Here is a 13,830-nt window from a genome sequence, read left to right as displayed (position 1 = left end):
CTGGTTATCACCCATTTCGTCTGCTTTAACTCCTCTGCTCAGTCTGTCTCTATTTCCTCTCCGATTCCCTTCCTTGTACTGCTGATTCATAATCTCTGTTTGGACAGAAAACAGAGGGATGGAGCTTCTGTCCTGAATAACAACAGGAATTGGGAGAGAGAGAAAAGCGAGAACAGGACACCGCGGCAGCCTCCTTTGCAAACTGTCTGTCTGTCTGGCACTCTGTCTCGCAGCTTATCTGCCAGACTGTCAGTGGCTGTGTTTCTGTCTGTGTCAACGACACTCTCGCCCTGAACCAAAATTTCCACAGATCCTGTGGTCAGGCTAACCAGGTTTCCAGATTCTGTTTAAATAATACGGCCTGTGCCCTGTTGTCTTTTATCCGTCTTCTTTTTCCAACACCTGGGCCCGTCTTCACTCTCACACATTTAGAGTGCCTCTACCACTTAGCATTATGAGAAACGGAAAGAGACTGAGTAAGGGAGGATGGGATACTAATGGAATTGTAAGAAAAAAAATGAGGGAGAAACAAAAAGAGAGATGGAAAAGAAAAGAGGAAAGTGGAGAGCTAGGGAGAAGAGGATTATGTGGCAGCAAGGAGGGAAAGGAGATGAAGAAAGAGTGCAAATATAGAGAGGAATATGAGGGCTGAAACAGTGGTTGAACAAACTGCACTAGTGGGGGTCTGACTCAGAAGTACGAAGATTTTCCTGTAGATAACAGACCCTAGCCTCAGAGTGGCGTTGTGGGGAACTCACAGAGGGCCCTTCCTGTTTATTCATGTTTCCTCCTCTTCCTTTCACTGCTGCATTTTTACAATTCCCCTTTTTTCTTTTAGGGGTCGCAGGCAGCTGATGTGCCTGGGCCAGCCTAGAAAGTTAAAACCTGAAATGACCCAGGACTCTGAACGCGTATGAGAGAGAGAGAGAGAGAGAGAGAGAGAGAGAGAGAGTAGTTTGTTTGACATACTGTGATCAAAAAATTCAGGTCAAAGATGAACAATTTGCAAATGAGGTGGAGAAAGCAGGAAAAGAGAAATACCACGCCTGTGTATGTGTGTGAGGTTGTGTAGGTGGGTTTTTTAGAGACCATTTTTAGAGACCACTCAATGTAATGAGCTGAGCAGGGTGACAGGGATGGGGTCGCATCGCTAAGTCCTGCAGGGCTTAAATCACACTGGCTTCTGGCTTCCACACACACACACATGCACTGCCTGACAGTGCATGTGCATATCTTTGTGTGTGTGTTAGAGTGTGTTTGAGCAAATGACAGAGGACCGAGCTGAAAGAAGATTTAAGTATGACTAGGCCTCCCTTCTGTTATATGTTTACATTTGTTACATTTTGTTTGTTGCATCTGATTTATTTCCTTCATCCTCTTTGCACGTCCCTGATTAACATAATTGGGCTATCGCCTCGCTTTTCAGGACATTAAGCAAATAATTGAATTCACTTAATGAATCTGTCTTAATACTTAACCTTAATTGCAGTTCTCTCCCTCTTCCTGCTCCTTCTGCTCTCCACCTATTTCTCCTGTGAGAGTGGAGCAGCAGAGAGGAAAGGTTTGCCAAGGGTCATAATAGCTTCATGCCGCCTTCATGAATTTCAGATAAATGTACATTTTTTTCAGCCATATTCATAATCCAAACACAAAACTTGGCTTTCTCAGAGCTTGGCGGGGGAGCATAAAGGTGCAATTTTCTGTTGATGCGATTAAATAAAACACAATTAATATTTGCAGTGACGTGTCCTCTTAATCTCTCTCGCTCTCTGAAGTGTGTCTAATTTTTCAAATCAGCCTTACTATTGTACGAGCCTGAATCTCTTATGACTCAAAGGGTGAATGAATTGGAGGGTTACACTGTGTAAGTGAGTCACTATCAAAGCTATATTTGCGTGTGGATGTGTGTGTTTGTGTTTGTGCTTGTGTGTGACTGTCTGCCCTGCCCGCCTGTGGATGCCTGTGTGCAACTGTGTGTGAAGTTAGCCAGCAGTAGCAGGGTTATGAATCAGATCAAACACACACTTACACACATAGTGACACCAGATCAAACACACACACACGTACTCTCTGTCTGTGGTGGACGGGGCTGAAGGGCCCCGACCGGGTGTGACTTTGATCCTCACCACAACATCCGCTCTTCCACTCCAGCACTGCTTCTCTGCCCCTTGTCTGTCTCACATGCCCCTCAGGACGCTTACCCAGGACTCAAGTTACTCCTTTCAGATCCTCAAATAGAGCTTGGTGTGTCTTCAAACACAGAGGATCCTCCTGTTGTAACTGGACACTCAGTGTGTAGGATCCAGATTTGGAGCCTGCAGATGGGCTTCAGGTCTTCAGGAGGGAGTTTTGCGATTAGTGTCACCATCTCAATGGCCATGACAGTAATAATAACCCAGTTATATATGCTGAGTTGTGAGCATGTATGGATGTTTAGTTTGATGATGAGCCAGATGTGTATATGTGGTGCAGGTTGCACTTTGCAGAATGTGCCAATGTTTTGTCTTCTTTAATCTTGATGATAAATTACATGTAATTTGCATCATTATCCCTCGTGAAGGAGATTTACTCAAGGAAGTGTTTAAATTGATTGAAATACGAGCTGAAATAGATCTGACAGCTCATAAGTAGGACATCTTTCTAACATTGTCTTTGTTTGTTAATGTGAGTCTTTGCAGAGGAGCAGCAAAGTCAAAGCATTTTGACAACATTAATAAGAATGTACGTGTTTCAGCTATTAGCTTATTCAGAGAAAAATGCTATGTTATAAATTATTATTGCATTTATTGTCGGCATTGAGTCCCGTGACTGACATGCTTTACTGAGTAGGTCAATTCAATTAAAATATTTATAGTAGCCAAGCGATGCAGATACCAGCTTTTACGACAAAGCGTCCACTGTAATAAGCTCAAGTCAGGGGTCTCACTTGAGGCATTATGGATGTGAGAGGACTGCGGGTGTAAAATGTTTATATGGATTGTTCATAAAGGGGCTAAAAGGGTCAGCTAATTGCATAGTCCGAGTGGTATTGAGCCAGATACTTCAGGTTCAGGTTAGTTTGAAGCATTCAAGGCATTGACAGTGACATTTTAAAACATCAACAGCAGTGTTTCTTACCAAATAAAATCCCATTAGCTCCAAATAACACACAGACCTGACTGTGGACACTTTCCATTGGATGTGATTACTAGAGGAAGATAACGAAAACGGCAAAAACTGTCCACAGCAAGGTCTGTGGATTATTTGTATTTTTAATCGGTAATTTCTTGAAATCTTTCACAAGAGCGTTATTTTGGCAACAGTAGCATTTGATGATAGGATGCAGAAAGCAACTGTGTCAGAATAAAGCATCTCATGAGGGGAGTGGAGCTAATAAGTTACATTTTAACAGGTCAAATCTAATAAAATATCTTCAGGCCCAAAGGAGCACAATGAATTTACGGTAAGAGAACAGCAGCAAGGCCTTTGATGCCACGGCGATCTGAGTTACGGAGTGTTAATTCTAAAGCTATAGCATAGACAGAATAATGTATTTATAGCAACCACTTGTCAGAAAACATGATATATTGTCATCTCCTGTTTCACCTTGACAGTGTGCTTTGATACAGATACAAACAGCATAAAATTTTTTCACCTAATTGACACAATTTGCCACAAACATCACACCGCTACTCCTCAGTCTTGGAAACACACAGACACAACACACTCACAGCTAAAATCAACTCTCCCTTTACAGTGATGTCCACCGATGATGAACTTCCATAAATCAATTAAAGGAATCACATAAAAAGGCACTTCTTAAGATGTCTCTGACTCACTCTTTTTTTTTTAGTAGTAATCCAGATGATTTTTGTGTGAACAGTGTGAAGAGGAACTGCTAATGGCCAAAGCCGCAGATTTGCCAAAATGTAAACAAATAGGCCATCGAAAGAAAGAAAGAAAGAACAAAGAGGTTTAGATAGTTTTAACGTTGATCTTCAGTTGTTCTGCAAAGTTCATGGGTAAAATGTCATCACTTTTCACCATCCAGCATTTGGTTGGCAGTGCAGAATACAGCTTGACTGGGGTTGCTCAGGTGTTGTTACCTTGATGCCTCACTTGACAGTAGACAGTCATCATGGTTGAGCTTTACATTTAGCTTATCTTTATGTGGCCCTTAACCCTGTCTTTGGTAAGTAGTGTTGGCACATTAAGGCTGGTGTTGTACTGCGGACGTATCTGAATTTCTCTCAGTTGTTCTGGACACAGTGTTTGGACAAGCCTCCCTGTAATCCCCTCGACTAGGGCTTGGCTGCTCCTGCTTTAGAGGAGATAAAGACAATGCTTCTCACTATGGAAATGTGTGCAGACGCTTTGATGCTTTATTCACTTCGGCTTTTCAAAGGACGTGTCCAGTTCTTCGGCTCCCCTCACACCTTCCCCTCACTCTAAACCCTCCACCCCCACTATGCCGGCTCTGATCGATCCAACCATGTCTCCCAGTCCCACATGTCATCTTTTTTCTTTGACACGGCTCTCCTCTCCCCACTGCTTGGTATTCTGGAGTGGGAATGCATGCACCATCGCAGATCCATCAGCTCCGATCGGAATGCCGCACCACGGCTTGGGGAAATGGAGGGATGAGAAAGGATGAAGAGAGAGAGAGAGAGCGAGAGAGAGAGGTGGAGAGAGAAAAAAGGGGGAGGGAGGGAGAGCGGGCAGGTCAGTGGCTTTTTTGACATCCTTACGGGACCAAAGGCTCAGACTGACGGACAGAAAGAGAGACAGAGAGATGACTGGGAGAGGACAAGAGTAAATTCAAGAGAAAGAGCTCCTTTTTATTTCTGAGGGGCCACTTTTGTTAATATCCATTTCCTTTCAAATGCGCCTCTCTGAGGATTTCAGGGAGCATACAAGTTCATATACCGCATTTCCTTTAGAGCTCAAAGGTTTTAATAAGTATTATACATACTTGTATCCACAAAAGAATAGATTTGTAGAGTCTAGGTCCGTTCATAAATTAAAACTGCTCTCATATTTGTTGTGTTCAGGCTCCATGTAGGTATTATACTGTAGATCATCATGGATACAGATGTCGTCAGTGAGAGAATCAAAGGCATAATGCCCAGTGCAGTTTGTGTGTGTGTGTGTGAGTGTTTGTTTGTGTGTCAGTTGCTTACTCTTTACTGACTTTAAACACACCTACCAATCAGACAATTGCATTGTGACCAGATATCATTACTAGAAGAACAATGACTTACTATCATGATCATTTTAGTTTGAATATTCTGCTTTTATTACTAGGACAGGTAGGTTCTATCTTCCTGTTCTGCCTGTGTTGTGGCCAGATGCCATTATTTTACCAGAAGAACTATGACTGACCTTGATGATCATTTTATTTTGATACATTGAGTGTTTTTTTTTACTTTAATGTTATCATGCTATTTAGCTAGCCATATAGTAAGTGTATAAAGAACAGTGGACCTGCACCCCTGTCCGACAGGGAACTGAGGCTGTTATAGCCATCTGTGCTCTCTTCAATGCCACCAGACTTCTTTGACAAAAACACAAATTTTACCACGCAGAACAGAGGAGTTGCTGGTCCTCGATTGGTTAGGGTTTTTTTGTGTGTGTGACTTCTGTCTTTTAAAGGCTTAGTTTGGATCCAAACTAACCTCTCGAGGCAGCAGTAGATAAACAACTGAGGTAAAATTACTATTTTTGTGCAAGGAGTCTGGTTGAACATAGGTTCAGTTGGCCCTCTGGAAAGGGCTGTCTGACAGCAAGGTAAAGCTGTGAAAATATTCTAAATATAGCATATACTTAAACTGATGTAGATTTTTTCAGGTGGCGAAAATACATTTTAGAATGCATGGTAATACCGATGAAAAACAATAAGCAGAAAGATGCTAAACATTATGTAGCTGATGGGAGCTTCAGGTTTGGGTAATAATTCTCTGTAGGTTTGTTATAACGAGCAAACCTTTTCCCATGCAGGGATTCATGTGATACATTGCAATTATAAAATATTAATTAGAGCTGCTTTAATTATTTGCACAATCATCAGTTCTGTATTGTCTGCCGAATTGTAAATTGTATTTTAACTCAATTTAATTGAGCATTTCTGTATTTACTTTCCGTGTATGTGTTTCCAAACTGGTGAATGTCTGTTATGAAAGTTACCTCTGCCACCATAAGATAGCCCAGTGTGTTGCACAGATATAATATGAATATACAGCTTAAAAGCATGACTGTACTTATGTCTTTATGTACAGTACTTGTAGGGCTATGTCTTTCACCATCAAATTCATATCAATTCATTTGTATATATGTAATGTAGTTTAAATTGGGTGTATATACTCCCAAAGATGCAATAGGCTAATAAAGTCAGCCATTTTAGCCGGTCATTGTGGTCTAAGGTGAGACTTCTGACTTGAGTGTCTTTCAGCAAAACTCTGTGCGATACAGTCCACTCACAGCTTTTCGTCACTCTGTCACTCTGTAATGTACACTGTATTTTTTTTATCATCAGCTCACTTTCTTCCCTTCAACTCTCTCATCATCCCTTCCTTCTCCTGTCACAGCGGAGGGAGAAGCAGACAAGCGCTGATCGTATCGATGTTGTCTCTCTTCTTCATTTATCGCTCTCTTTCGTTTGCGTTCTCCCCCACCAAGGCCTCCCCATCCTCCCTGTGTGTTCTCCCCCATGGCTTTCCTCTACAGCAGTGCGTTGCCTTGGTAATTACCAGTTGTCTTAAACAGACAGATGGAATAAGAGAGAGTGACGGGCAATTTTCCAAGTGCCTGTTTTCCCCGTGCATGTGCCCGCAACTCCGTTTTGCGTGTGTGCTCTGTATGCACGCTTCTTTACTTCTCGCCATCTTTTTGTCACTTTCCTCACTCACCCTCTCCCTCTCTCTCTGTGAGTTGGTGTTTGTGCACGGCTGATGTGTGTTTGTGTGAGTGTGTGTGCAAGGATGTGGGGAATTACCTGACAGAACGTGTTAGTCCAGGATGGGAGCGGGACAGTCTTATCTCCTGCTGGTGTGTTGGCCATTTTAGATGCCAGGTGTCACTCCGGACCTCTGCAGGGCCCCAGGAGGCCCCTCCTCCCAACAAGCTCCTAACACAGCAATAGAGTAATGGAAAAGAAACTCTTTAAACTGTCAGGGCAAGGATGTTGGAGAAGAGAGTAGGAGGCAAACAAGGGCAGGCGGAGCAGGAGCTGGGTGTTGTATGTGGTTATATGAGGGACTGACACGCATTAACATGATGTCAGAGTTCACCTATGCACACCAATTAAATTTCCACACTCTCTTTCAGGCTGGTATGATCAGGATCGAGCAAGAGGAGTTTTTTATCGAGCCGATCGAGGGGGCCGATGGAGTGATGGAAGAGGAGGACGAGGAGGGAGGAGGGGGAAGGACACACATCGTCTATCGCTCCTCAGCCGTAAAGAAAGCGCCCATCAGCAGCGCAGCAGCAGACTACCACTCCAGAGGTAAGTCTGTAGCTCCCACTGTGCCACCCTCCACTTTCATACACTCTTCACTGGGTGCCTCTCATGCACGCTTCAGTTCTGTGCTCTATTTAACTCCCATCTTCTCCATTTTTACTTGAACCACCCGCATGTGGAAGTTATTTCATGACTGCAAGCAAGTCCCTGATTATACACCCATATCTTTTCATTTAAAAGTCTCAACCTCTTTCTTGACTTTTTGTTATCATAAACATTCTCTGCAGTACATCCTGAAAGGCTGTACTCGCCCTGAAATAATCGAGCATCTTAGACTATTCTTTCCTCATGCACACCTGGTTATATAATCATATCAAACTATTGTATGCAAAGACAGTGAGTCACAGGAGGAGCATACTCTGCTGTCAAAAAGATTACACCTACACACACTCAAATGCATCCTTCTGTCACTGCACTAATTTTCCAGTGGTAAAAGAGTGACATATGGAGACACACATGTTTGACTGTTAAGGTAGCACCCTGTGTGCCTTTTCAGTCTGCCTTGGCTGCCTTAAAAATTAACAGCTGGCACTCAAGTCTTTGGTTACTCTTCGTGTCTGCCTCCATTTTCCACTCTTTAGATGAAATAAATGCACTTTTCCTATATTCTTTTAGAGGAAGCATAATACTTGCAGTTTCACATAGCGGCTCTAGGATTAGAGGGAATGGAGACAAATGTGTATTCAAATAAGCTTTAACACTCATGGTTTGAATATTATCATACAAGAAAATTATATTTTCATCATAGGAATTCATCTATTCATGTTGTTTTATCTTGTATTGCTCCCAAATATAATTTCTTTACAATTGAATGAGAAGAACTCAACTTGGCTTTTAATGCAGTAAAATAAGGTTGTTGAACTTGCTTCAAGGGATTGTCCTTGAATCAGTTTAATTTGATCAATAAGGAAGTTGGGAAAATGCATACATTTTAATATCACCCCCCAAAAAAGGGACAAAATTATCATAATTGTGTCTTTAATTCTGTTTTAATGTTTGACCATCAAAAGCACTTGATGCTTCTCTATTTCAGCAACTCTCTACAGTACGATGTAAAAACACATAGCATAGAAACACAATCTGTGTGTCAATCTTTTATTCATCTTAAGCTTTCGTGGAGCATTTAATGCGCATGAACAATAAGGATGTGGAAGAGCAATGTCATAATGTGGAGTGCAACACATATGATCCACCACAACACACAAACAGATGAAATGTACATTTAGAGTGATGCTTTATTACTCTCAAACTAAAGTCAAAATTAAATTAATATAGTGCCCATATAAATTTGCGTTCATTTGAGAGCATTCATTTGAGTGCATATATTGGCTCAGGAAACCTGGAGAAGACAGTGCATGCAGTATCAGCTGTAAGACTTGCAGATCAGATGCTTTAATGTTTGATACTATAGGGTTTTACTGAAAGTGTTTAATGGACTTGTGTGAAAGAATGCTGCTTGTTATTTAGCTAAATAAATACAAAGAGGTTTGGAAAAGTTGTTATTTTGAGAGAAAAAAAGAAGGAAACAAAAGAAAAGAAGAATTCCCAGACAATGTTAATATATAAATATTCTGTATTTTCAGCTGTACTGTCGCATGTTTAAGGAGTTGGCTTGCTGGGGGACAAAAATATGATTGCTTCGCATGCCTCAGGCTTGTGTCAGTAGAAGTGGCTGCCCGGTCACTGTGATTGATCTGATGCCGACAAGTCAATCAATTGTGACCCTGACCAGTGCAAGAGTCTGCATCTCAACGTTGTCGCAGAACCACATCTCCAGTATTGCACAGGAGCGAGTGGAAGCGCTTTATAACGAGATGAGATCTGTATCTTCCTATTCTGAGCAGTTGACTCAAGAATGTCTAATAATATACAGAGAGAGAGAGAGAGTTTCCATAGGAACACCCAGTGAGGACAGACTGCATTAGAGTAACACAGATCTGCCCCCACTGTTAGTGATACCTGGCAATGCGTCCGTGTACATACACACCCGAGCACGAGCACACGAACTGATAAAACAAAAATACAAAAAACTATGCGGAAAGTCGCACGCACACATACAGGATGTAACCACACGTAGCTTACACTCCCTTGATCATACACTTCAGAACACACATACGTGTTACATGCACACAGACACGCAGACACACACACACACACAACACGTCTCACTGCTCCTTGTTGCCTTTGAATCTTTCTTTCTAATGAAGAGTGGGGTGCAGATCAATAGCGTAGGATAGAACAGGCCACAGTGTGTGTATGTGTGTGTGTGTGTGTGTGTGTGTGTGTGTGTGTGTGTGTGTCTGTGTGCGAACGTGTATGGCGTGGGCATGAGTTCTGTGGTCGTCTGGCTTTGAGTGCCGGGATTTTCAAGGCTAAGCAGACAGACAGACTGTCAGACAGACATATAAGCAGGCATGTGCTGATCCCACTAGCATTGATGTGGATCTCGCGCTTTGTTTCTCTTGTCTCTTTTTTTTCTTGATATCTTTGTCTTAGCTATTCTAGACCAAAACATTATGTAAACACAGGTTTACCTTCCAGTTGTTACATCACATCACTGTAATATCACGGCCACATGGGCACACAGGAACACATTATAGATCCTGCTGCCTTTTACACTCCTCCATCCTCCAGTTATAACCAAATCGAATCCTTTCCTCCCCTCTTGTATTCCCTCATATTCTCTTTCTTAGACAATCACTCCCCCTTGTAGATCAATCAGGGACATTAGTGAATTAATTATTAATCAATCAATCATTTCTGGTGATCATCTTCGCCAAGCCTGCTTAATTCACAGCCAGTTATTCAATGTTGGACTCATTTCCTGGCTAAAGACAGAGGGAAGGAAGTTATATTTAGCAAGGTAATAGAGGAGCTCAAGAAGAAGAGAAAGAGAGATGAAGAAGGAGCGAGATTGATCGGTTTCTTACACCATAAGCTGAGGAGGTGTGAATCAATGACCTAAGTGGAGAGAGCAAGCTTTATTATTAATGTGGCACATTCGTCAATTAATCGCTGTAGCGAGAGAAAACGAAGGATTGCCATTCATTTGTTGCTGGGCGGACAGAACTCTATCCTTCAATCTGTCTTTTCTTCACTCTTACAATTTCATTTTCCCTCCTTCTCTTATCTGTGTTTTTTATCAGTGTCTTTCTGTTCTTCTAATTTTGTTTTCTCTTCCTCTCTTACTTGTTTTTGTCTGGGTTTAACTTCACTTGCTATTTTGTGCCACAAACAATCTCTCATCTTGCTTTCTGGTGTTTGCAGGCATGTTTTTTCTGAGGCTGGACACTGATGGTGGGGTTTAGTATTTTGACTAGTGGGACTGGACTGTCTTTGTGGGTGTGGTGCTTTAATTGTAATTACAAGGATGTGTATGGCGCCAGTGCAGTGTTGTGTCCAGGGTACGAAGACATGCCCAAACAGATTTTTTTTTACCATAATCCATCTCACCTATTCTGCTACCTGGGCTAAAAATCCACATAAATATTATGCATTACAGCCATGCCATGTTAAGAGACATCTTTTCTCACTTTTTCCTTGTCTAGTTACACTTTTCAGCGCTACATAAGCAACATGTTAGGCTGTTATGTGTTATATTTTGGTAGCATGGTAACTCTCATTCAGTTCTGAAAATGCATACACAGCAGGTTATAGAATTATGTTTGAAAAAATATAGTCCTTTGCAGCTTTTTTCATTGACATTTCAGAGATCCGTATTGTTCTCAAGGCAAAAAAGGCTTCCTGCAGCCTCTGTGGCAGAGAAATTGCAATTAGCGGCGGAGGACTGAGGCAGCTACACATGGACCCCATGCATCTGCACAAAGCCAGCATTTGTTTTACCCCTCAGGCGCTGCTGTTCTTGTATGTTTTGTGCTGTACTGTATTTTCCTCTACTATTATGGGCTGATGTGAGCTGTTGTGAGGTCACTGTTGTTGAGTTGTTGGTGTATGCCACGCTAAAATACATTGACGCTTCAGCTTTGGCCTGAGCTGAGAAAAAGTTGGAGAGGGTCAGACAGAGGCCAGTGGTTCTAGTCACTGTGGCTTAATGTCTGGCTCTCGCATCCAGAAAATGAAGGGGGCTCCCTCGAGGACCCACTCTCTCTCTATCTCTCTCTGTCTCTTTCTCACTTCACTCCCTCTTCCTCGCTCGCCTCTGCGCTGTTATCTGTTTCTGCTGGTGTGACACAAGGATAGTCATGTGGTGCAAGGGTTTTAAGAGGAGACTCGTGACTAAGCACTTAGAGATGTGAGCGCACAAACACACACACACACACACACACACACACACACACACACACACACAAACACATAAATGGCCTGAACTGATTGTCAGTACGTAGCAGGGTTCCGATTTCAATATAGTCTTCACATTCGCCCTAAAGCAAAATTGTCTAGCCCTAGAACAAGTGAAATCAGGAGCCGTCTTTCCTTAAGGCTGCTGTTTTAAGCTCTAAAACAAGTAGTTTTAGATTAGAATTCCTTCACTATGTGTAGCCTATAGCTATGGCTTGTCTGAGGTTGAGCATTTTTAGCATGTAAAACCCAGAGCTTATTGGCAAATTCCAGAATTTGTAAAGATAAACTTTGGTGAATCATTATAACGTGGATAAAAATGGGCTGTGAAGCTCAAGATAGCAATCCAGAATAGCCTATTCAGGAAAAGAAGGTGTAAAGACTTCCACATGATCCAGTTTGTGAAAACAAAACTGGCTGTAACAAGGTACTGGTCACAGATCCGCTGGTTGTTTAGTTCTGACAGCAGCTGTTGCTGATTTCAGGTCAGCAGAGCAGCGGCACAGCACTCAGTTTCACAGCTTGCATTATGTACGGAACGTGTTTTATGTATGCAATAATGTGTAATGCTATATAATAATATGGGTGTTATATTGGCCAGTAGGGATCCACTGTAGATCAGCAGTGTGCATTTGCGCATACCTGCATAAACATGTGCAGCCAAGTGGAAACATACACAAAAGAACAAACACATACACAGGTGCAATGTGTGTGGACTGTCCACATACACACACACGCACACACACACACACACAGTATGTGTGAATGAGTGCTGGCCCAGGTGTGCCTCTGGGAGGAAATTACAGTGCTAGCCGGGGAAGTATTTCAGCAGCCAGCTGCTCTGCTCTCCTTCTCTGTGGTCACTGGCTCCATCCCTGGAGAGCACAACTGGCTTTTTACCACACCAAGCAGATGTGTGTGTCTGTGCACATGTGCGCTTCCCTGTACTTTTGCAGGTTTTATTTCTTGCCTGTTTCACTCGTGACTGTCTGACATTTGCCTGCGCTGTGCCACTCTGTGTGTGTTCTCCCTCTTGCTCGTCTGACTCCTCACCTGCTAGTAAGCTCCCAGCAGGCCTTCCATTGAGCCATCATTCGGTGTGCCTCAGAGCTGCCTTTAAACAGACCAGGACTCCGGGGATAATAGCAGGGTGCGGCCGACCTCTGCTCCACTCTGCAGCCACCGCTGCTGCACTGACCCACGCACAGTGTGTGTGTCTGTGATGTGTGTGGGTTTTGTCTGCAAGACAAAGAGAGAGTGAGCGAGGAGAGGAGTTGGTGGAGAAGAAGGGGAGCCTTGAAGAGATGAAGGGGTATAGCGTTATTACAGCCTCAGTGATTGTGAGAGTGTCACTATAATCATAGTGATCATAGTATTTTGATAAGATTATCACTTTTCTGAGCCTTGGTGCTTCCTCTGATGTGGTCTTCTTATTTTTCAGTACCAGACTCTTAATGTCGAAATCCTCCTACATACCTACAAGTGTGTGTCCTTGCATTTTTATATCTGTGATGAACAAAGAATGCATGACTTGGGTTCAGGGCACAGGTTGCAATTAGCAAAGCGGTGGTTCCCAACAAGGGGTCGGCACCCCCCAAGAGGCCACGAGATAATTACTTGTGTAGAAAATACTGAAAAAAATTAATTCTTCTACCAAAACGTACGGGTGTGGAGGTCACATCAGTGGATGGGCGTGTAGTGAGAAGTTTGTGTCGAGTCACAGTAATGCAATTAATGCCTAAATCCTTACTAAAGAAAATGTAAAAGTTAACATTGATGTAACAAAAATAAAACTGGTCGTAATTCAGGGTTCTGCTGAATTAAAATATAGTTTTACCGTTAAAGAAGCCTAAAGTTTTGAGTAAGATTAGAAATATAATAATAGTCTATTGACTTTACGCTGTAAGTGTGTCGAATAAGCTAGGGACGGTAGGGACATGGCCATACCAATACCCAGCGACTATGGAATTGTCCCTTGCAATTATTTTCAATGTCAATATATCAAAACATTTAAATATAACCACTGCTGTCCCTCT

General features: G+C 42.4%; 1 protein-coding gene across 1 annotated transcript in view; it reads left to right on the top strand.

Moving 5' to 3' along the window:
- The window catches only part of LOC123957404 (A disintegrin and metalloproteinase with thrombospondin motifs 2-like), a 115,450-nt gene that overhangs the window by 47,542 nt on the left and 54,078 nt on the right, over positions 1-13,830 (top strand). The window contains exon 3 of the mRNA XM_046030159.1: positions 7,303-7,480. Within this exon, the coding sequence (XP_045886115.1) occupies positions 7,303-7,480 (178 nt within the window). The remainder of the gene's footprint in view (positions 1-7,302; positions 7,481-13,830) is intronic.

The sequence above is a fragment of the Micropterus dolomieu genome, linkage group LG19 (genome assembly GCF_021292245.1).
Source record: "Micropterus dolomieu isolate WLL.071019.BEF.003 ecotype Adirondacks linkage group LG19, ASM2129224v1, whole genome shotgun sequence".
In the NCBI taxonomy this organism is placed as follows: domain Eukaryota; kingdom Metazoa; phylum Chordata; class Actinopteri; order Centrarchiformes; family Centrarchidae; genus Micropterus; species Micropterus dolomieu.
This window is presented reverse-complemented; position numbering and strand designations above follow the sequence as displayed.